We start from the raw sequence: 25,125 nt of genomic DNA on the forward strand, positions 1-25,125 counted from the left end.
CTATGATTCAGGAACCCCATACTGGTCTCCCACAAGGGTGGCAGGTGCCTGAATACACGGGCCATTTCTGCTACCTTCCCAGGTGCACTAACAGGAAGCTGGATGGGAAATCAAACTGGACACTAACACTGGTATGCAATAGATGCCCACATGGCAGGAAGCAATGACTTAATCCGCTGCACCCTAATGTGGTCCCTTGGTGGCTGTATTTGCTGACAATCTGCAATGACTGGGTCCTCTGTATTATAAGTAAAGCTGGGAAATTTAAAAATAAAAATAAGTTTATTCATGGCACTAGCTTTCGTTCCCGAGAATCACTTACTTACGTAGGAAAGGACTGGAAATAATTTCCCTTTTCCAACTCTATAATAAGGATTTATAATTTAAAAGTGATTAAAAAAACTTAGCACAATCCCTGTCGCTCCCCCTGTTTTGTTGGTGGCCATGCTCCTTTCTTAAAGTTATATTACTTCACTATTGGATAGAGCAAATCTTTCCTGAAAGAGAAAAGTGACAGGGCTTCAGAACAGATAGGAAACAACTCCACAGGTCTGTGTAATGCACGTCTACTCCGGCGCAAAAGCGCCCAGTTTACCTTCAGCAGCGTACCTGAGGCAATGGGGCAGTGTTCCCTCCGCCAGAGGACATGCTCACCACGGACGTGGGCACAGCTTCTTCCTGTCCCATCCCCACTAAGCATGTGGCGGACGGAAGACGAGGAAAAGTAGCTAATTCATCAATTCGCTGAAAACACCAGAAATCACCCCAACACGGGAGAGGTGAAAAACAATTGGGCAACTTAGAGCCCCGGGGCCCGCTGCCTGCCGCGAGGTGTCTGCCTCCCCTGAGCGAACCGGCGCTCGCCCTCGGCCCGGCCGCCTCAGGCCGCCCCTGACCCCCTCACGCCGCCTCTGGCCGCCTCCGACACCCCCACACCCCTCACGCCGCCCCGCCGCCTCAGGCTGCCGCATTCGCCGGACGCGCGCCTGAGGTGCGGTGGGCGGGACCGCCGCTCGCCCTCCCGCGCAGCGCGCACGCGTTTCGTTTGTGGCCTCGGGGGCGGAGTCTCTTGTCCCTCTGCGCGGCCCGTCCCGTCTCGCCGCCTCGCCCGCCGCCGCCGCCGCTGGGCTGACGTGTCCGCTCCCGGTCTGCGTCTGGACGAGTCCGGCTGTGATGGCGGACGCCTGGGAGGAGATCCGGCGCTTGGCGGCTGACTTCCAGCGCGCGCAGTTCGCCGAGGCCACACAGAGGTGCCCGACCCTTTCTCGTACTAGGCAGCTGACGGACACGCGTGGGTCGGGGACCTCGGATCTTGGCCCGGGCCGCGGTCTCTGCTGCCGTCTCGGTCCTTCGCCCACCAGCCTGGACCGCAGTTCCGCGTCCGGGTCTCGGCGGGAAGCCTCGGTTCGCGAAGGCGCCTGCCGGGGACCGCGCCGTGTCCAAGGCCCGGCAGTCCGCGGGGTCCCCCGCGTCACCCTGGCACCCGTGACACCCTTAACCCAGAATGAGCTTTACACACACGAACCCCCGAATACACTACTTCGCAAATAGTGTGTTGACCCTTTCACGTTGGGGCTGGGGTAGGTTGAGAAGGGGTTCGGGCAGCAGATAAACAGGACAGACTCCTGGCACCATCTGTCACTTTACAGGTTTCTGAGGCTGACATTCCTGACAAGCCCATTGCTGTGGGATGTGCCCTGAGGACCAGGCCTCTGCTGCTTGAGATTACAGAACCTAGAGGTTCTTATTATTTGTTGGTTGTTTGTTTTTTACCTGTGGTGTTTGTTGCTTCTGGACCTGAATCCTGTATTACTGAAATCCATCTAAAAGTTAAAAAACTAGGTCACAGTAAATGCGTGAATAAAAGTGGCACTTAGAACTTACTGAGCCAGATCGCCATTCTACCTGTAGACCATGTGAGGCCATTACATGCTTGAAGAAAATGCTGGTTAAGTTGAAAATTAAATTAGGGCAGAATTGGTTTTTTTTCTACCTAAATTATAGTTTCTGAATTTTTTATTCAGATTTGAAGATAGGAAGCAGGTCTAGAAGAGCGCAGACTTGAACTCTTGTAAAATGATAAATACTACTCAAGTAAATGCTTTACGTGTATGTCATCCTGCTTATTGGAGAAATTTCATATTATGAAGTCAGAATCACTATGCTAATGAAGGCACAGATCTTAAAATTCACAAGACAGAGCCTCTTTTCCCAGATTTTTTTGTAAAACCAGTTATTATACATTGTGCTAATTTTAATAGGCACCAGTGTATTAAAGGCGATGCTAAAGTGTAACTTTTCTTTCCCTCAGGTTGTCAGAGCGGAACTGCATTGAGATTGTGAATAAATTGATTGCTCAGAAACAGTTAGAAGTAGTTCACACACTTGATGGAAAGGAATATATTACTCCAGCCCAAATTAGCAAGGAAATGAAAGATGAGCTCCATGTTCGGGGTGGTAAGTATTCCGTAGTGTTTTCTTCTAGATGTTAGGAAGGGAAAGATACATTGAAAGCATGATTAAATAATAAGTTATTTCTAAAACTCCTTTCTCAGTTATTAACATTTTTCTAGATTCATGCAAGTATGCTCATATAATTAAAATTAATTCATATGTTACCACTTTACAAAATAGTACCTTTCTATGATTTTGCGTTATTTGCACTGTATGTAAATTAAATGACCATTTTTTTCAACAACTTCTGTTTCATAACTCAGTGGGTACAAATTGCCTGTTATCAAGCGATAATTGCAAGAATGATAGAGACTTGTAAAGCTGATATAGTCACTAAAAATCAAGACTATCATGCTTTCTTTAAAAAGACATTTTCTGTATTTATAAGCTAAGCAACTCAGTGTAACATGGTTTAGTATCTGTCATACAAAATGCTATTTTGAGCACACAAAAATTGTCTTTAAAAGATTTGAACAAGCTTTGGACACAGATTTTTAATTAGATATCATGTGAATATAGTTTTGGTGGGTCTTAATCTTTCTGCATAGTGCTAATAAAATATGAGCTTTGATTTGGAAAACTTAACAGATTGCTTCTTATTGGCAGGTAGAAACTTACCTCTCAATTTCAAATAAGTGAAAAAAGACTATCTTACTTTAGTTGAATCTCTGGTCATGGTCAGTACATTTGGAGTTATGAAAAGAATCAGATACCTTTTGTAGATCTAACTAGATTGTGCATCAGTTATACATAATTCGCCTGAGATGATAAAAATAGCTTTGAAAATAAATTATTGCAGCTGATTTAGTCATACAGACCTACTTATTTTTCATATGTGAACATGTTCATCCTTGAGACTCCCTGGCTATTGTAGATGGATTTCAGTTATCCATATCTGAATTTGTGGTTTTTGTTTGATGTATGGATACACATAATTAAAAACAAATCATTTTCATTTCTTTAAAGGCCGAGTAAACATTGTTGACCTACAACAGGTAAATATTAAATTTATAAAATTTTTGCTTTGTTTTCTCAATTTTTGATACTATGAATTTGATAGTTAAAAAGTATCCATTGATACCAGCAGCATATTTTGTATACTGTTAGTGAAGAAGTGATTATGTAACCCTTGCTGGTATATTGGATCAAGTAAATAAGCTCTAATGTATAGAACTGATTTAATACTTCTTTCTCAGATTACTTCCTTAATTATTTACCTTACCAAATAGAGTTATAGTTAGCATTTTATCTAACTTTTGAGAGAAAAATCATTAGTGTTTCATATTTACATGTATTTAATATGTAAAAGTAATAAAAAATAAAAAGAGGATGTGTAAAAATGCATAAGTGCACAACATATCATAACCAAAGAACACTAAAATATAAGAACCTGGCAAATCTTGTGTGAAATGATGTCTGTTAGATGAAAAAAATATTTCATGGCTTAATAAACATTTTCTTAAATGAAAATAATTTCTACAAAATTAAAACTAAGCCTTATTTGAGGCTTTGAGGCTTTTTGCATTATTTCAGGTCAATTGTTCATCTAAGAACAAATAATCTTTTACAAAACTATAGTTGTATATGTTTAATGTGGGATCTAAGAAAAATAAAACCCTACCACTAATGTAATTTGTGTCATTTTTCAGGTAATTAATGTGGACCTGACTCATATTGAAAATAGAATTGGCGATATTATTAAATCAGAAAAGCATGTTCAACTAGTACTGGGACAACTAATAGATGAGTAAGTAAAAAACAATAATAAGAGATCTTCCATCGTCTGGTTCAATCCCCAGATCTCTAACCACAGATTCTGGCCATAGCAGCTGTAACCAGGTCTCCCATGTGAATAGCAGGGGACTAACTACTTGGGCCATTCCCTACTGCTTTTCCCAGGCATATTAGCAGGAAACTGGATTGGAAGAGAAGCTGAACATGAACCATATCCCTATAGGATGCTGACCTGGCAAGCTGTGGTTTTAAAATATTTACAGCACCTCCTTGCTGCCTTTTTCCCCCTTCCGTAGTATTTAATAGGCCTTGTAGCTAGTTAGTCATTTCATTTCCTGTAGAATTCTTGTAATGCTGGCATTTATAAGGGTCATTTTAGGTAATTTTCTGTTTTCTTAAGGCAGTACAAAACATAAACTTTTAAAAGATTTATTCGTTATTTGTTTGAAAGGCAGATTGACAGACTGGGTGGGGAGAGAGAGACAGGGACAAAGAGAGCAACACCAATTTGCCATCCTCTGGCTTACTCCTCAAAAGGTCCCAAACATCCAGAGTGGAAGCCAGAAGCAGGAAGTCTGGTGGTCAGTGAAAGTATCCAAGGTAGTGACGTAACCTGCTATACCACACATCTGTCCCAACTTTTATAGTCTTTCTTATGTGATCTTAACTCTGAAAGCAAGCTTATTGGGGAAAATATTAATAAAAATGACTACAAAATTTCTACTCATTAAAAAATTATAATGTGACTAACTTTTCATTCAGTTATTTCAACCAAAAAGTTTATAGAATATTGGTGTTTGCATGCATGTTTTACATTTGCTACTTTTGGGGCATATTTTCTTAAGAAATTAAATATAAAAAATAGAGGGATAGAGGAAAAAATCATTATTCCTAATTGGATTTTTCTATCTTTTTTTTTCCCCACTGTTAGGAACTATTTGGATCATTTAGCAGAGGAGGTAAATGATAAGTTGCAAGAAAGCGGTCAGGTAACGATATCAGAATTGTGTAAGACTTATGATCTTCCTGGAAATTTTCTAACACAGGTAATTTTGAAAATACTGTGACATGTCTTTTTAAAAAAGGAATGTCAAAAAAAATTAGGGGGGACTGGGAACAGATGTTCTAACTCATCAGTGAATTTCCTACTGCAGAGATTTGACTTAATATAAATTGTAACACTACATTTTGGGGGCTTTCTATGTTTATGACTCTGGGGAGTTTATTTAAAAACGATCATAATACAATGATCCCAAACTAAGGAATACTCTGAAAATAGTAAATAGATTAAAGCCATAAATGCATGGGGCATTTAATGCTTCTGATATTAACTGTACAGAAATTTTAAAGGGGAATGCTAGATTCTAGTTACAGTTTCAGAAATAAATAATGAAGATTATAATCTAGAAAGGGGTACGAATTTCTAGTAAAAGTCAAGGATGCTGTTAACCATCTTTAATAAGATCTGTTTCTCAAAAGGATTTTCTTCTCAAAATATCAACACCACCATCTTTTGTTCCTCTGAACTGTCAGTATTACAGAAATCTCACATACTCTTTACATATTTGTGTTAATACTCAAATACTTTAATTTGAAATAACCGTGTCACATGAAAATAAGAAGCTTTTCCTTTTAAGGATTTTGACATTTTAGAATCATAGAAGTGCTCTTGGAACAGTGGAAAGTATTCAGGCTTTGATATAAATGTGTGAATCTTATCTTTGGCCATTCTTATTTGATATTAGGAAAATTATCTCATCTTTCTGTGGTTTAACTTATATATCTATAAAATAATAATGTTTGCAATAGCCCTCCTCTTATCTGTGATTTCACTTTTTAATGGTTTCAATTATTCTGGTCAATGATAGCCTGTGCATATGGTAAGATATTTTGAAGAAGAAAGAGGAGCCCACATTCACACAACTTATTGCACTGTATTATAGTTTATTTTGTTATTGATAATCTGAGATTTATAAATTGAATTTCTTTATAGGTATAAGTTTTTCACAATAATTTATATTAGCTTTAGCTCTAATTTTTGTAAATATCTTATGCATTCTTCTAAAGTTCAAGTTGTTTGAAAACCATTTTTTAAATATATATATATATATATATCATGAAAGTGTTGGTCAAGCTGTGCTGAGCAAATTTAATTTAGCTTGAGATGTGAAACTTCCACCCCTGATTTCTCATTGACCAGTCCTGGTATACACATACAGAAAGAGTGTTGACTTTGAAAGCAGATTGTCATAAAAACAGATCATCTGTGATTTTAGATCATCTGTTAACATTTGCATCAAAGAGGAGAGATTTCAGGCCTTCTAGTTTAATAGATTTCAAAATCTTGGAATAACATTTCTCTGTGTCAATACTAGAAGCTCCTGGTGGAGTGTTCTCTAAAGCTCGCGTGTATTTCTTAGCTGTCTATAACATGGAAGATATATCTAGGAAAATAGTTAATTTATTTACATTAGCTATGGACTTAATTAACAATGGCTAATATAATGATTGGTCATTGGCTTTGCCATGAGATATTGAAGTGTCCTGAATTGTCCATTTTCATTTAGATTTTATAATTTGGGCTTGTTGAAATTTCCCAGTCACATAATCGATACATCAGCATAGGACATGAATTGAAAATGAGTATAAAAAGGCATGTAGGTCATTTTATTCTTTCAGACTAATAGATATTTATATTTTTATTCTAAGGCACTCACTCAGAGAATTGGTAGAATTATCAATGGACATATTGATCTTGACAACAGAGGAGTAATTTTTACAGAAGCTTTTGTAGCTCGACATAAAGCTCGCATCCGTGGACTTTTCAGTGCTGTTACCCGGTAAACACATTTTAAAGTATACATCTTTGTACATGTCTTTTTTCTTTTTGAAAGATTTATTTATTTGAGAGGGCATCGAGAGAGAGAGATAGATGAAGAAAGGTACACAAAGAGCTATCTTCCATCTCTTGGTTCACTCCCAAAGTGGCTGCCAACAGCCAGATCTGGACCCAACTAAAGTCAGGATCCAGAAACTCCATCCTGTTCTCCACTTGGGTGGCAGGTGCCCAAGTGCATGGGTTCATCTTCTGTTGCCTTCCCAAATACATTAAGAAGCTAAAGTAAAAAAAAAAATGATTGGAAAAAAAAAAGAAGCTAAAGTAAAAACAAAGCAGCTGAGACTCATCAAACTGGCAGTTTGATATGGGATATAAGCATCAGAAAATGCTGGCCCTTTGTGTGTGTGTGTGTGTGTGTGTGTGTGTGTGTTTATTATGATTGGCTTTTTTCCCCTTCAGCAGATAAATCTTTTAACAAAAACTGATTCAGGGCTATGGTTTGTTAAATGGAAGTGGAGTTTCTGTGAAATTGAAGTGGAATTATGAAGTCCTACAGAGTGACCAGTGCTCTGGCAACCTGTCTGCTCTTACCCTCACTGTACTTACCACCATCATATTACAGATGTACTTCTGCAATTCACAGTTACTTCTGCTGCATTAGTGTATTGAACTCACCCAGGAATCATGAGGAAAAAAATCTAATTGAAAGTCCGAAGAGTTGAATTGTAGTTCTGTTACATATTTTACTATATACTACAGAAGTGTGTGTGTGTGTGTGTGTGTATACATATGTATATATTTTTAAGAATTATTTATTTATGTTATTGTAAAGGCATATTTACAGAGAAGGAAATGCAGAGAGAGATCTGGCATCTGCTGGTTCATACACCAAGCAGCCGCATTGGCCAGAGCTGAGCTGATCCAAAGCCAGGAGCTTCTTCATGGTCTCCCATATAGTTGCAGGGTCCCAAAGAATTGAGCCAACCTCTACTGTATTCCCAGGCCACAAGCAGGGAGCTGGATGAGAAGTGGAGCAGCTGGGACACAAACAGTTGCATTATGGGATCCTAGGTACATGCAAGACAAGGATTTTAGCCACTAGGCTACTATGCTGGGCGCAGAAGTATATATTTTATGGTACACAAATTATACCATATCATAGCATATTAAAAAATGTACAGGGTCCAGCACAATAACCTAGTAGCTAAAATCTTTGCTTTACATGCACCAGGATTCCATATGGGCACCAGTTCTAACCCCAGGAGCCCCGCTTCCCATCAAGCTCTCTGGCCTAGAAAGCAGTTGAGAATGGCCCAAAGCCATAGGACCCTCCACCCGCATGGGAGACCCAGAGGAAGCTCCTTGATTCTGGCTTTGGATCGGCTCAGCTCTGTCCATTGCAGCCATTTAGGGAGTCATTCATTGGACAGAAGATATTCCTCTCTGTATATCTGACTTTCTAATAAAAATAAAGATTTTTAAAATGTACAGTTATAACTAAAAATTTTTGATAAACAATAAAGAGCGTTTTAAATTGATCTCTCCCGTTCACCCTAGTCTAAAAGTATATTCTGAGCTCTTTTCAGTACACTTATGAGCTGATTTTTCTTTAAAAATGAAATCATAAATAACATTCACTTGAATATCCCAGTGAGAAGAGCTCAGAGTGAAGAAAGATGTACACTGAAAGCCAAAGCTGGTAGCCAAGCACCAGAGAAACCGGAAATGAAAATTTAATGGAGTAGGGATGTAATTAATTATGGATTGGAAGGCTATTTCTTTGATCTTTCAATAGGATAATTCTGATAAGGATTTAAAAGTTGGTGTATGTTTTGACTCCAATTTTAAAAAATAATTGTCTTTTTTATAAATTCTTATCCCAATTATTGTGTAATTAATACAACTGCCTTGAATTAATTAAAGTATTTTTTTCTTCTTCCAATGAAGACCTACAGCAGTGAATTCTTTAATTTCAAAATATGGATTTCAAGAGCAACTTCTTTACTGTGAGTTTAGCTCAGATATATATATATATATATATACTTCAATTACTTTCGAAATAGTGTGATTATAAAACTCATTTATTTTAATGTGGTTTCCTCCTAATTTTAAAATTTATTCTGACACATTTATAGTTTTCATATGTGCACCATTATACCTGTTTTATTATTATTTACTTTCAGAAATGAACATGTGCTTAAATATGTGTAAATTAAAATGTATAGTTATTGATATATAGAGAGAAATTATATATATATTAATATAGATAGGGATTTTAAATTGTTGGAGCAATTTTTATTTATAATTTGTTTCTTATACTTTTATATTACATTTTCTAAAATGAAACTAGTCTAACAAAGTTGTTATAGTTTATAGCAATATAAATTTATTGTTAATATTAAAATAATGAAATATCATATCTATTAAAGAACTGTGTCCTTTGTGTCTGTGTATGTTTGGGATTTTGCAACTTTGATTTAATGCTTTACTAAAATAATTTTTTAAAGCAGTAATTTAATATTTTGATTGACATTAGTGCAAAAATAGATCTAAAATGAATGGGAAATAAATTTAAATGTGGAAAGAAAAATTAACTGTTACTACCTTTCCAAATATGAACTTTAAATTTTAAGACATTTAAAATTAAACTTATTGCAATCTATATTAAAATTATGTATAATCCACCTTTCCAATAAAAATAATAAATCTTCAACAGATTCAACACTTTTGGTTTCTCTGAATTTGTAACCTAAAAATTCTGATGAATGCCAGAGTTTTATATAAAACTAAAATCCCTTCAATTATACTTTTTAAAGATTACATTGGCTTTTAAGAGATTAGAAAGAAACAAACTGTTAAGTGATAAGGTACTATTTAAGGTTTCACCTACTGTGATTTACTCGCATTTGCCTGTTTTTGTTCTTTTTACAGCTGTGCTTGAGGAGCTTGTCAATAGTGGCCGCTTGCGAGGCACTGTGGTTGGTGGAAGGCAAGATAAAGCTGTGTTTGTCCCGGACATCTACTCCAAGACACAGAGTGCTTGGGTGGATTCCTTTTTCAGACAGAATGGCTATCTAGGTAACTACTTTTTTTTTTTTTTGCTAAAATATGTTTCTGGAACACGTTCTGAGAAAATGTTGTCTAACCTTGGAATCCATGTGTATTTCTCTGTTGTTGAACAGATGATTATTTTGATTTCCTTTTAGTATAAAAATAATCACGTTGGTTTCCATGGCTCATAGACCTGATTTTAATGCCATGGTTACTGAACAGCTGTAACATCAGAAAGCCAAAAACAAATGTTGATACCAACCATTAACTATATTGCAAATTAAGATGATGCTTTTAAAATCCAAATACTTTTAATTCAAAAAGGAAAGCATATTTTATAAAATTGCCAGATTTTCCAGACTTACAATCTTAGGAATATTTTACTGGCTGTTAGACATTACTGTGTTCATTTTTATTAGTTTCTTGTACTTCAACACCAAGTTATACTGTTTCTAAGGTTCTGTTATCTGGATAAAATGGTTGCTTGTTTAAGGAATTAAAACAATTCCTTCAGAAACTTTTTGGTAAATGCACATTATCTTCTTAAAAACAATATTTATTATTTATTCAAAGAATTAGAGAGACAGGGTTCACACCTTAGATGACTAACCGTAGTAACCAGAGTTCTGCTGGCCCAACCCAGGAGACAGGATCTTTTTTTTTTTTTTTGCAATTCCTAAGAGGTGTGAATGGCTAGCAATTCTAATTCATCTGTGGTATATTTATAGAATTTGATGCCTTGTGCAGACTTGGAATCCCAGATGCTGTTAACTACATAAAGAAAAGATACAAGACTACACAGCTCTTGTTTTTGAAAGCGGCTTGTGTCGGCCAAGGACTTGTGGACCAGGTGGAAGCATCAGTGGAGGAAGCTATCAGCTCTGGAACATGGGTTGATATTGCAGTAAGTTTTTTTTTTTTCTTAAATTTTCTTTAAACCAGTGATAACTTATATTTTACTAGTGCTTTGCTGTTTAAGTAGTTAAGGTACACCGAGATCATCCTGATTTTAGGTAGACATTCTAGAAATAATTATTTCAATAAACAATTTATTTTATGTTTTATGTCATCACAGTTTCTCAAATAGAGAGTAACCTTCTACGTTTGGATTGTCAATATCTTTTGTTCTGTAAATCTCCAACAAATAAATAGAGCACTTTGTTAATCCTGATAGTGAAATTGATAAGGCTTCCCCCTATCTTACCCATACTGCTTCAGCTGCACTGGTATTAGGTATTGTGTGTCATTTCTTTATCCTTTATCTACTAATCTCTGCTAATGTATTTGACACTGATACTGTTTTACTGATCAGTGTTCATTGTTGATCTCTTTATTATACCACACAGGTAAGTGTAGTAAAGTAAAATCAACATCAATCCATTATTTCATAGTCATGATTCAGACCTGACTTTTTTTTTCTTTTGTTTTGTTGTGTTTGTTTTTTAGCAGAAAATGCTGTTCTGGGTATCCATGTTTCTAAAACTCCAGATTTAAGTTTTTTTTAGCTATTCAATAACTTTTATTAAGAGCATCCTATGAACCATTCTATTTTGTGGTGATTTGGTGGCCAGACTTTCTGCCCACAGGAGGAGCACTTTGGAAAGAGAACATTGATCAAAATGGTAATTTTGGTAGAAGAAGGAGTGAAGAAGAAATACATTTTGCAGATAAAGTTATTAGGACAATTCTTTTTTAATGCATTATTAGTAACTTTGTAAGTTGGAGAAATTGAATGACTTAAGGTTCTTTGACACTTGATGATGAATGGTAGGCAGCGGGATCTGTGATTCCAGAGTTCAGTATTGTTGATGAAATCGAAAAGGAAATTAGGAAATTTGGGGCATAGATGTGGATCCAAAGGCCGTTATACTGAAGAGATCCCCTAAGAGATCCTCTATATTTGTGTATAAAACAAATGATTTATGTTTTATTTAAAACTTGTATTGACTTTATTTTATTTGTTATTCTAGCCTCTGCTACCCAGTTCTTTATCAGTTGAAGATGCTGCCATGTTGCTTCAACAGGTGATGAGAGCATTCACCAAACAGGCATCAGCTGTTGTCTTTAATGACACTATTGTAGCTAGTGAAAAGTTTATAAATGACTGTGCAGAGCTGTTCAATGAACTGATGCACCAAAAAGCGGAAAAGGTATGCCAGATTTCCTTTCACCTGCTAATCTTCAGATTATTTTCATATTAGAATCTTCTGATGTTTTTTGAAATATGAAGTGAGCAGTTTGATCCAAAATGAACACCTTATGTCATACATGATTTTCTTTATCATTCCTTTTTTATTTCCTCTCCTGGAATTGTTTTTTCATTTCTTCATTTCTGTTAGAACATGGAAACTGATTTTATATATTAAAATCATAGTTACTAAGGGCATTGGTTCAATTTTAAAACACTAAGACAGGCAAACGTGTCATCTTGATGGGTATAAATATACAGTGTGTTTATGTGAATCAGTACACATTGTATTTACTAAAGGTTGAGTGTCGTTAAGTTCATCTATTTCAGGGACACAGAATAACTTACTGAGGAAATAAATTTTGTAGGTGTCAAAATTGTTTAGTTCCTAAGAGCAGCTGCTGTCAAAATATTCTGAAATAGAGGTCATTCTGGCTCTGCTTTAATAATCACCAATTATACAGCGCCATTTCCTTATAAAACCTGCTATCAAACGCATAAGACAAACCCATGTGTTTTATTAAACTGTTAATCTTTATAAGGGCTTATTAAAGATGTAAATAGCTTGTATTAACTATTCTGGTTTGAAGAATAAAAAGAATACATGTTTGATATCAGTAAATCCAAGATTTAGTATATTCACCTTCTGTATGATTTTGGATAAATAGACTTCCAGCTTTCTTCAAAAATAGACGATGCTATCTACTCTGGAAAGGACACATATAAGTAAATGAGGAATATAAAGCCTGATACATATCAGCAATAAGTTAGTAAATAAGTTGTTATTTTTATTTTTGATCTTTTGGTCTTAATATCAGCATCACTATCCTTCCATGGACTCTTCCTTCTAACCACAAAATAGTTCATGTGAGAGGGTTGTATCACCTTGAAATGGTAACATTCGAAGTATTTCTCTTTACAGAATGATAAAGGGAAATAATTGCATTTTTACCAGCAAATGCACTTTTGTCAATAAACAAAATGTAAAATTTGACAAATGTACTTTAGTCAAATAGAACCTTTCCATGAGATAAAGACTGTTTATGGCCTTGGAAATAATTCATTGTTATCAAAATGAACTTTCAAAAAACAAAGATTATTGAGAATGAATTCAGAGAAAATTTCATTTATTTGACTTAGGGTATAATTTCATATTTGTGTGTGGTGTAGGGGGTGAGGAAGTTTCGTTATCTTTCTGATGACCTCAGGTACCCAGATACTCTACTTGGTACTCCCTTTCGAAAGGTAGTGGAAGGGATGACGTTTTAAGACCAGCCAATAACAGCTAAGGAGAATTTCATCTGATGTTGAGCAATCAATTGCTTGGGTACCAGATAAGACTTTTTCATTAGCTATTAATAGATATTTTATTAACTAGGTTTTGAGTACTCCAAAGAAATGAAACAACTAACTTTATGAAGAGAAGTTATCACTGTTGGAGCGGATTAAGTTCAGGATCAGGTGGCCTCTTGGCTAGGTGGTAAATGACAGCAGTGTACTAAGGAAGGAAGCACATGGTGAGAAGAAAGACAGATTAAGAGGCTGTTCCCAACTCAGGTCTCTTCCAACAACTCTTTTGTGACAGTTATATTCACCACATATATCCCCAGTGACCTGAAGACCTCCCACCAGTCCACTTCTTAAACACCATTATTTGATCAAGTTTCCATTCCTTAAATAATATCAGTTTGGGATTTAAATACCTGCATCAGGGACTGATGTTTTGGTGTTACAAATATAGCTGCCATCTTTGGTGCCAACATCTCATCTAGGTGCTGATTTATGTCCCTGTTGCTCTATTTTCAATCCAGCTTCCTGCCTGTGTGCCTGGCAAAGCAGCAGAGGGTGGCCCAAATCTTTAGACCCTTGGAACCACATCTGTCTTGTCTCCTGGTTTAGGACTAGCCCAACTCCAGTGATAATATCCACTTGGGGATTGAAGCAGTGGATGGAAGATCTCTTTCTCTGTAACTCCACCTTTCTTTTTTTTTTTTTTTTAAGATTTATTTTTATTATTTTTTCATTGGAAAGGCGGATATACAGAGAGGAGAGACAGAGAGGAAGATCTTCCGTCCGATGATTCACTCCCCAAGTGAGCGCAACGGGCCGATACTATGCCGATCCGAAGCCAGGAGCCTCTTCCGGGTCTCCCACGCGGGTGCAGGTTCCCAAAGCTTTGGGCCGTCCTCGACTGCTTTCCCAGGCCACAGGCAGGGAGCTGGAAGGGAAGCGGGGCTGCCGGGATTAGAACCGGCGCCCATATGGGATCCCGGGCGTGCCAGGCGAGGACCTTTAACCACTTGCGCCACCGCACCGGGCCCAACTCCACCTTTCAAATATATAAACGTATACCTGCATGACTTTGAGAGTCATGACAGGTGTAAAAGACGAAGAATCACTGATTTTTTTTTCTTTTCTTTTTTTGATAATTTGTTGGAAAGGCAGATATGCAGAGAGGAGAAACAAAAAAGATGTTCCATCCAGTGGTTCATTTCCCAAGTGACCACAACAGCCAGAGATGAGCTGATCCAAAGCCAGAAGCCAGTAACCTCCTTTAAGTCTCCCATATGAGTGCAGGGTTCCAAGGCTGTGGGCCATCCTCTTACTGCTTTCCCAGGCCACAAGCAGGTTGCTGGAAGGGAAATAGAGAAACCAGGATATGAACTGGTGCCCATATGGGATCCTGCGTGTACAAGGTGAGGATTTAGCTGGGCTGTTGCATCGGGCCCATAATCACTAGTTCTTAGAAAAGAGAAATAGCCTTAAATAGTAATTATGGGACACAATGCCATAATTTGGTGACTAAAATCCTCACCTTGCATGCCAGGATCCTGTATGGACACCTGTTCATATGCATGCTGCTCCACTTCCTTCAAATCTCTGTTTTTGGCCTGGGAATCTAATAGAGAATGTCCCAAAACTTCGGGACCCTGGACCCACATGGGAGACCCAAAAGAAGCTCCAACCAGGCTCCTGGCTTCAGATTGTCTCAGCTCCAGCTGTTGCAGACACTTCGTGGGTGAATGTGAACCAGTGGATGGAAGAGCTTTATCTCTGCTTCTCTTTCTCTAATTCTCACTTTCCAGTAAAAATAAATCTTTTTAAAAAATAGTAACTATGACAATGCTTTATAATTCCTATTAAAATTAAGCAGGAATATTTAAGATATGTTAGAATATGAGTATAAACAATGAAATGCAGTATGTATTTAACAACAGCAACAAAAAAGCATGTTTTATTTCAGGAAATGAAAAACAATCCTGTACATTTAATCACTGAAGAAGATCTGAAACAAGTCTCCGTGTTAGAAAGTGTTAATACAAATAAAAAAGATAAAAAAGACGAGAGGAGGAGGAAAGCAACAGGTAATAAATTATGAGTTAGATTAAAATATGAATTTGTTCCAGTAAAGTTAGCATTTATTAGTTTCTTTGAAAGACTGTTTTATTATCACCCTTTAATTTGACTGATAATACCAACCAAATCTGTTGCTAATGAGTTAAATTTTAATTACAAAATTGGAAATATTGGGGGATTATATATAGTTTGTGTTCTTTTGCAATAAATATTTGTAATATTTTTAGGATTATGGCCCATCTCCTGTTTCCCTGTCACCTTCAATGTTTTACCCCAACAGTTCTTTGATTCTTCAACTTGCCAAGTGTAGGTTCACATTAAACCTTTAATACTGCTTCCTGAACTTCGTATAATTGGTTCCTCCTTTTCATTCAGAGACAACTTTAAATGTCACTTCCTAATCCCTCATAATAGTTTCCACAGTCGTTCTGTCAAAGCATGACATCAGCTTTTTGTAATACTCTGTCACTGCAATGTGTTCTGTTGTTTAAGAGCCTTGTTAATCTTCTTGTTTTTGAATCTGTAGTACCCAGAGCACCCTTGGTATATTTTTAAATTTTTTTAAAAGGTGCATTTAAAGGTAGCATATTTTTCCATAATTTTTATAATAGGAACAAGTTTATTGTATAATATAAATATTTTAAAAATTTTCATGTCATCCTCTCCTAGGAACCGTGCTAATATTCTCTGTATTATTCCAATTTGAATATGTGTACTGCCAAAGAAAGCACTAAATACATATTAAAGAGATCTAGGGCCGGAGCAATTGTTCCATGGCTATAATTCTCACCTTGCAAGCACCTGGATCCCATATCATGCCGGTTCATGTCCTGGCTGCTCCACTTTCCATCCTGCTCCCTACTAATGGCCTGGGGAAGCAGTAGAATATGGCCCAAAGCCGCGAGACTTTGCACCCGAACGGGAGACCTGGAAGAATTTCCCAACTCAGGCTTTGGACTGGCTCAGCTCTGTCTTTTGCAACCACTTGGGAAGTGACCCAGTAAATGGAAAATCTCTGTGTGTCTACTCTGTAAAATCTGACTTGCCAATAAAAATGTATTTTTAAAAATCTGATATTCAACTTTTTAAATAACAGCACAGCTACCTTGAGCATATATTATGAAAACCACATTTATAATGAAAGCGTTCTTATCGTTACGAGAATTCACTCATTTATATGAGATTTTATTTCCTGTTTTAAAATTTATAAAATCATACAATGATATTCTGATGTTTTAATCTATTTTAACAGGACATTTATAGTAAATTAATAAATTTATAGTTGCACATATTTTGTCATTATTTGAAGTTATCAATTTGCTTATATCAAATGAGGATTTACATCAGTGTAACTAGTCATTTTATTTCTCACTAAAGCTTAGGGGCTGATGTTTTGCTTTTAATTCTAGTACTACTTTACTGTAGACATGTAGTTACATTACACTGAATTACATTACATTGAATCATCTCAAAAATGAATGTTCTCTTATAAACTTACTATGAAATGTTACAGGCATGTTCATTTCAATAAGTACTTTTGAAAATAGTGTTCTTATGGGAACTAATGGATATAAGTCAAGGATATGATAAAGTCTAAGTGAATTCAATTTAGAATCTAGAAAAACCTCTATGTAATATTTATGAAAAAAACAGTTTCAGTATTTTTAATATTTAAAACAAATTATAGGGACAGGCATTGTGATGCAGGGATTTTTAAGCTACTACTAGAGATGCCAGAATCCCATGCCAGAATACCAGTTCGCATCCTGACTACTCTATTCCCACTTCTGCCTTCCTAGTAATGTATCTGGGAAACAGCAGATAGTAGCTCAAGTATCTGAATCCTAACAAATACATGGAAGATTCAAGTGGAAAATCTGGCTTTCAGCTTCAGGCAGGTGTAGCCCTGATTGCTGTAGCTATTTTAGAAAATTCTCTATCTCTGTGTGTGAAGGTTATTCTTCATTGCAAATAAATATTTTTAAAACAATTATAACCATAAATATATATAAATCAGAAATATACATATAATTGCTATTAAATAATAAAAATATATAAATGCATAATAGTAGGGAAGTAGTTCAATGACATTGTTTCATTTTTATTTATAATATTCAAATTGCTTTCCTAATTTGTGCTTTTTTTAAGTGATAAGTTAGCCTGTATTAACTGATAATTTTTTCTAATTAAGCAACTTAATATTCATGGTAATTTATTGTACATGTTATATTTCAAGCATTGTTATGACCTCAAGAATGCAGAAGTTTATGAGCTATGGTCCTTCTTCTCCAGGAGTTCATGATCAGCTTGGGTGGTACAAGAGTCAGGTTAGCTCCCCTAAATATTCATTGTGATCTTTTACCCAGTAGGGCAAAATCAAGTGGAATTAATTTGGTGAAGAGTCTCAGTAGGGGATATTGATATGTCTTTTGTAAAAGAATGAATGAATGAAGCATACTTGTTTCAGAGACAGTAGGCGAGAAGAGATAAAGGAATGAGTTTAGCTGACACCAGACAGAATTATAAATGACTGCTTTTTAGGGCAGGGATGCCTGTCTAAACTCCAAAGGTTTCATATTTTATTTTTATTGATCTCTTATTAAAGTTGCTTTTATTTTAATGAAGAGTGTTCACATTTGCAGAGCCCCAAATTTTCTTTGCTTATTTTTTTTCTGTTATTTGCTTTAAAATCAAATGCAATGACTTAGTACCATTTTCTGAAATTGTTTAGATTCAGTTATGTAATGCTAATGAATGTCATTTTTTAACAGAGGGTAGTGGAAGTGTGAGAGGAGGAGGTGGGGGCAATGCCAGAGAATACAAAATTAAGAAGGTAAAGAAGAAAGGAAGAAAAGATGATGATAGTGATGATGAGTCTCAGTCATCTCACACCGGTATGTACCTTGATCTTACTTTTTCTTTCTGTGTATGATTTTTTTTAACATTTTCTTATTATTATTATAATTTTATGATATAGTTCCATAGGCTCCTGGTATTTCTCTTAACCCAGCTCCAACCCCCCACCTAGTTCCTCTATATCATTGCTAAAGTATAGTTCTTCATACACAATCATATGTCCATCATTGGGGGCATGGACAATGGCAGAGAGTCCAGCAGCCTGTTGTCAAGATACAGTAAACAGTTTCATTATAAGTCCATCTGTGTCTGTAAGTAGACAATACTACATTGTATCCTCACATCTGGATATGTTAGTCTCCATTCCACAACTACTGTACATCCCCTCACATGAAAAGTCATAATACAAAATCAATAATAGAAAGAAAAATAGAAATTTACAGTGTCATTAAGTTGAATAACATGTATGACAGTCTCCATTACGCAGCTAGTATACATCCCCTTAAATGTAAACCAACAAAACAAAATCAACATCAGGAAGAAAAAAGACATTAACAACACGTTAAGGTTAAATAACATGCTTCTAAATGACTAATGTGTAGCTGAAGAAATGAAAATCAAGAGCCTTCTTGCAGAAAATGATGCTACTGTAGGATCTATGAGTCACTGAAGAATTTAATCAGAAGAAAGTGTTTGGAAGAAGTGAAACTAACGAAAACATCAAAACCCATGAGAGATAGTTTTGGCTGATTTTTTGTTGGTGAAATGTGTCTCTTCTAGACAACAAATAGACGAGTTTTGATTTTTAATCCAGTCTACAAGTCTATGACTTTTGATTGAGCTTAAGTCATTTACATTCAGAGTTAATATGTATGCGTGATACTTTGGTCCTTTCGTTTTAGGAATGGGTTCTTCATTGGTTTAGTCTTCTGTTGTCATTTTACTGGGATGTTCTTCCTGTTTGCCTTTGGTTTTGTTTGATGCTATTCTTTTTCTCTGTCAAGAGAACATCTTGAAGTAACATTTGTAGGGCAAGTTTGGAAAAGGCATATTCTTTTAACTTTTCTTTACTATGGAAGAATTATATTTCATCTTCAAAGACAAAAGAAAGCTTTGCTGGATGTGTTATCCTAGGCCAACAATTTTTTTCCTTTTGAATCTGGAATCTGTCACTCCATTCTGTTCTTGCCTCTAGAGTTTCCTGTGAGAGATCTCCTGTGAGTTTAATTAGCATTCCTTTATATGTCAATTGATATTTTTCATGTGCACATTTCAGGATATTTTCCTTATGTTCGATTGAGGAGAGCTTCATGATCATGTGTCATGGTGAAGATCACTTTTTTTTTATGACCTGGGAATAGTTTATTTCATGTTCAAATTCCAAGAGAGCTGCTCTTTGGACAATTGATTTCAACTCTACAAAACAGGATGAAAAGTATAGACTGACTGGATTTGTTTCTTTTTTATTTATTTATTCTGGGTTTTTTTTTTTAATGTTTTTTATGTTCCCCCTTCCGCTTTGGGAGTTCTGTATGCCTCCTGGATCTTGTTTCCCAATTCTTTCTCTAAATTAGGGAAATTTTCCTTTATTATTTCATTAAATATATTTGTAAAATCAGTTTCTCTTTCTGCACCTTCTGGGACTCCCATAACTCTTTTATTTGGCCTCTTAATAGTGTCTTTCAATCCTTGAATACTTTTTTTGCCCTGATCCAGCTCTGTTTCCAGCTTTTTGTTTGCTTCCCACTGGTGACAGGAAATATCTTCCAATGCTGAGATTGCTTGCTCTTCTTGTTTCATTCCTTTTTGGAGACTCTCCACTGTACTTTTAATTTGCTCTAATGTGTTCTTAATTTCTGATATATCAGCCTTGATTTGCTTTATTGCTGCTGTTGATTGTGTAAAATATTCCTTAAATTCTTTGAACTCTTGCATGTGCTTCTCATTGTTCATCAGAAGCTTTAAAATGAGTTTTCTGAATTCTGTGTCACCCATTTCCTCAATGTCTACCTCAGTTAAATCTGAGGTTGGCATAGGGTTTTGCTCTTTTGCAGGGGAGTTTTCGATAATATTCATTATGCCTTTGTCTCTTTTTTTGCTGTTGGTCATTATACTTCTGGTTAGCAGATTCTTCTCCTTGGGGCAGGTTTCTAAGCTCTGTCACCCACAGGTCTACTGTTTGATGTTACTTATTGCAGTTGGTACACAACTCTTTGTTTGCAGCCAATTGTGCCACTCCCTCCAGCGAGTTCCAGGTCTGGGTTCTTATGTCAGATTTGCACAAAGAACTCCATAGCCCTAATTCCTGGGTCACCAATCTCCACCTCCTGTGATACCATGCTGAGGCTGCACCTTTGTCTCTGCATCCTTTCTCCCACCTCTGGTTGGAGCAGGTCCCAGGATTAGAGAGACACCAGATGTCCTATATAGCTAGGTTGTTGGTGGCACTGATCTTGCCAGAACCTGTTGGACGTTAGGTCTGGGTGCCACATGGACCTATTTTGACCCGTACAATGCCACAGTAGCTATTGTTTTCCTGCTGGACCAGTGCAGTCCACAGAACTCAGTGTGTTCTCACAAGCACAGCACATGTGCAGTTCACTGTTGTCCCCTGTACTCCTAAAGCTTTTGCTACAGTGTACAACATGGTGCCTGACGTTCCACTACTAGAGTTCTTGATCTGCTGGCCGTCAGGTCTGAAGCCTACCCAGACCTGTCTTGGGTGGAACCTGTAGACTGCCATGTTGATGTAGTTCACTGAGTCACAAATGAGTTCACTCCCAGCTCAGCGTGTGCTCAGTCCTTTCTCTTTTCCTCCTTACGCAAAATGGCTCCCGATTCAGCTCAAGAGGGCTGACTGGGCTGTGAAATCCACCCTGTTCTTGCATCACCTGTCTGGGATCTGCTGCTCTCTCTCTGCTCCTGGTCAAATCAAACGGACCAGCAGGACAGACAGTTCTTTGTCTGGGTTCACCTCACAAGCTCCCAAAGTTCCTTCCCACCTGGTTGCTGGTGGAGTTCTGGCTGCTGGTGGAGTTCAGATTGCTGTTAGCTGAATGCTGCTGGAGTATCAGTCACTGCAACACCACACCATTGTTGTTGCTGCTTTCCTGTGTCTGTCAGTCTCCAGGTACCACTCTGCTGTTGTTCTGTCCTCTCCTATTTCCTTGAATGTGTCCCCTCTGCTTCATCCTGATTAAATGTTTTTCTGTCCGTTTTAACGTGTCCTTACCCTGTTCTGCCATCTTGATTTTCCCTTTCTGTGTATGATTTTGTTCAGCATATTTTTAAGGTGCATATGTATATATAATTAGCTTTATTAGTATATCTTTATACTTACACAGGATGATTTTGTTTTACATGATTTCACTGGGTACAAATTTCAGTTACCATTGTATAAGTGACTTCAGTCCACAAAAACAGTTCAAATTTCAGTTACCAAGTTGCCCTGATATTTTACTTGTTAATAATTGTGTGAAATTCAAACTTCACTGCTAGTGCCTCAATTCATAAATCAGTACATACTCATAATTAGTTGTATATCATGAAACTATGACAGTCCTGTTGCCTATTTTATGTTTTGAATTGTATAGCTTATCATTGGCTGATAGTTACACATTTATGCATTATGCACAGGTAGAGTATGTGGTTGTGATGCTTTTTTGTCTCCCAGTGACTAACCAACATACCACTTTATGAAAATGGATCATCAGAACAGGGAATTGGCAGACAAAGAGACACAACAAAGAAATTAAAAGCAGTAATACTGGAAACAAGATTGTAATCATTCACAAGTAATCTTACGGGGAAAATGTTACCTCTGAGAATGTTGATGCTGTCAGTGTTCAAGATATAGCAGTTGGGGTCAGCTTTATGGCATAACTGATTCAGTCACCACCCGCAAGACTGGCATCCAATATGGGCACAAGTTTCAGTCCTGGCTGCTGCACTTCTAATTCAGCTCCCAGGTACTCTGCCTAGGAAAAGGAAATGAAGATGATGAAGTCCTTGCACACCTGCACACATGTAAGAGACCAGATGAAGCTCCTGCTCCTGGCAGGTTGATCCAGCCCTACCTTTTACAGCCATTTGGAGAATGCACTACCAGATAGAAGATCTCTGTTTCTCTCTGTAGCCCCCTTCCTTTCTCTCTTAACACTGCTTTTCAAATCATTAAAATCTTTAAAAAAAAAAAAAAAGAAGAAACTGGGTATAGAATGAAATAAAGTTAGTAAATGTATGCTTAATGATATCTGTGAGGTAACTGGCTGTGATCAGAAAGAAGTAAGTAGAAAGCTTCACATTAAAGGAATTCTTAAAGATACAAAAGGCATTAAATGGGAAAAGGTAATATGTAAGGTGCATGCTTACTTACTATAGTAATACCTAACTGATTGGTTACTTCTATCTCTGAGGGAGAATTAATTGTATTCATCCTTATTTCCTGCACTGTGTTTGACCAAGTCAAGTATGCACAAGACATCTGAGTTTGTTCTTCTGAGTAAAATTAATGTATTTTCATTTTCTGTTTAAAAAGTTAACAGTAAAACCATAATGCTCACCATAATGCTCCCCATTAAATACTTAAAAACAAATTTCAGATGATGATAATAGAAGATTTTTTTTTCTTCTTTCACAGATTTCATGACATATGGACCATAGTTAGGAGGTACACATATCAGTGGTGTGGCTGCAGCTATTAATGTGTTCTTATTTGTAACAGCACAGTCACTTAAGATCTGATTTTAATTAGAGAAGTAGAAATTGTTGCTATTCTTAGTATGTATAAAACTTAATTATGTGAAAGTGTGTCTAGATAGGCTATCAGCTATACCCATATTTTCAATAGCATTAAGACTATTCAGTGTGGGTTTTCAATTTACACTGATAAATGTATTATCCTTTTCCCTAGATAAAGAGGGATGGAGGTGAAGAAGCATTTAAAAAATATTTCTCTGATATTTGTAGCTTTGTTAATTGAGGCATGTGTTCATTTTTCTGTATAGATAGAGAAGTGTTACACGAGTTGTAAAATTATTCCACCTGAAAAAAATTGTAATTTCAATGTGTTTGGAAAATGATTGTGTTACAGTATCTGAAGACCTAACTATGTCTTGGGTAAAATATTATCAGTTCAGTATGACAGATTACTGTGTAAAACACAATACACTGTAAAATCCATACAGGAATCCGACAGGAAATTACAAGAGTAGTTAGAATATCAGGAATGGATAGATCTCAGAAAAGAAGGATACTGTTTGTCTACTCAGAAGCAGTGATCTCAGCTCTTTAAATCTTCATATTAAAAATTGATTTTTGAGCCATTTTACTTTTATTCCTTTTTTTCCAATTATTTTTTATTGAAAAGTCAGATTTACAAATAGAAAGGCCTCCCATCCATCGTTTCACCTCCCAAATGGCTGTACCAACCTAAGCTGAGCCGATCTGAAGCCAGGAGCTTTTTCTGGGTCTCCCACATGGGTGCAGGGTTCTAAGGCTATGAGCAATCATCTATGGCTTTCCTAAGCCATAAGTAGGTAGCTGGATGGAAAGTGGAACAGTCAGGATACTAGCCAGCACCCATGTGGGATCCTGGGTGTGCAAGGCAAGAATTTAGCCACTGAGCCAACGCTGTGATGCAGAGCCCTATTTTATTTTTAATTCTAAGGTTTCTCCTGTAAAAGCAGTAAGTTAATTAGCTGGAAATACTCACCTTTAAACTGCAATTTCTGGGCCCGGCGGCATGGCCTAGCAGCTGAAGTCCTCGCCTTGAATGCTCTGGGATCACATATGGGCGCCAGTTCTAATCCCCGGCTGCTACACTTCCATGCAGCTCCCTGCCTGTGGCCTGAGAAAGAGTCAAGGATGGCCCAATGCCTTGGGATCCTATACCCATGTGGGAGACCTGGAAGGAAGTTCCTGGATCCTGGCTCCAGACCAGCACTGCACCAGCTGTTGCACTCATTTGGGGAATAAATCATTGGACGAAAGATCTTCCTCTGTCTCTTTTCTCTGTATATCTGACTTTGTAATGAAAATAAAATAAATCTTAAAAAAAAAGAACCTTTGCAATTTCTAATGGAAATATTGTTAGTTTTTCTTATACACAACCAAGTAACTTGATAGAGGTTATGTTTTTACAACATATAGTCCAATAGCACTAGTTGGATACAAATTTTCCTGTGTGTGTATTTGTTTTTCTGACAACAAAAATAAGTTATAAACGTAGGGTATGATTAATTGGATTGTTTCTGTTTTGTTCTTAGCTCAATTTCTTTCCAAAAAGTCAAAATTTAGCCTACCAATTCTACTGGGATTGTAGTTAACATAATTTTTTATGAGTAAAATTCTACCACTGTCCATTTTTCAGTGGAGAGAAAGAACCTTTTCATAAAATATTTTTTTCTGTGTATTTGCATCATCTAAATTAGATGAGGGAGAAAATTTTTATTATCTTTTGATGAAATTGTTAGGAGAAGGTCATTTTAAGATGAAGTTGGAAAATTATATAAATTACATTACATATACTATATAGTTTTCTAAAGCAGTATTTTCATTAGGTATTATTTGTTAACATGGATGTTTTTATTGACATTAAATTAATATCTTTTAATGATGATTAATATGTTAATAAAAATTATTTTTA

General features: G+C 36.6%; 1 protein-coding gene and 1 non-coding gene across 2 annotated transcripts in view; one reads left to right on the plus strand and one right to left on the minus strand.

The window, feature by feature from the left end:
* Nucleotides 1-1,129: 1,129 nt before the first annotated feature.
* UFL1 (UFM1 specific ligase 1) overlaps nt 1,130-25,125 on the plus strand; it is a 30,125-nt gene continuing 6,129 nt past the window's right edge. Inside the window, exons 1-12 of the mRNA XM_040983790.1 lie at nt 1,130-1,250; nt 2,312-2,457; nt 3,421-3,449; nt 4,104-4,201; nt 5,120-5,234; nt 6,898-7,028; nt 8,975-9,033; nt 9,959-10,105; nt 10,807-10,982; nt 12,049-12,228; nt 15,511-15,631; nt 18,395-18,517. Of these exons, the coding sequence (XP_040839724.1) occupies nt 1,174-1,250; nt 2,312-2,457; nt 3,421-3,449; nt 4,104-4,201; nt 5,120-5,234; nt 6,898-7,028; nt 8,975-9,033; nt 9,959-10,105; nt 10,807-10,982; nt 12,049-12,228; nt 15,511-15,631; nt 18,395-18,517 (1,402 nt within the window). The 5' untranslated portion in view covers nt 1,130-1,173. The remainder of the gene's footprint in view (nt 1,251-2,311; nt 2,458-3,420; nt 3,450-4,103; nt 4,202-5,119; nt 5,235-6,897; nt 7,029-8,974; nt 9,034-9,958; nt 10,106-10,806; nt 10,983-12,048; nt 12,229-15,510; nt 15,632-18,394; nt 18,518-25,125) is intronic.
* On the minus strand, nt 16,248-16,354 carry LOC121158832. The gene has a single exon (XR_005884223.1). It is a non-coding gene; the product is annotated as a U6 spliceosomal RNA (small nuclear RNA).

The sequence above is a fragment of the Ochotona curzoniae genome, unplaced genomic scaffold, assembly GCF_017591425.1.
Source record: "Ochotona curzoniae isolate NIBS_2020 unplaced genomic scaffold, NIBS_Ocur_1.0 contig_3819, whole genome shotgun sequence".
NCBI lineage: Eukaryota > Metazoa > Chordata > Mammalia > Lagomorpha > Ochotonidae > Ochotona > Ochotona curzoniae.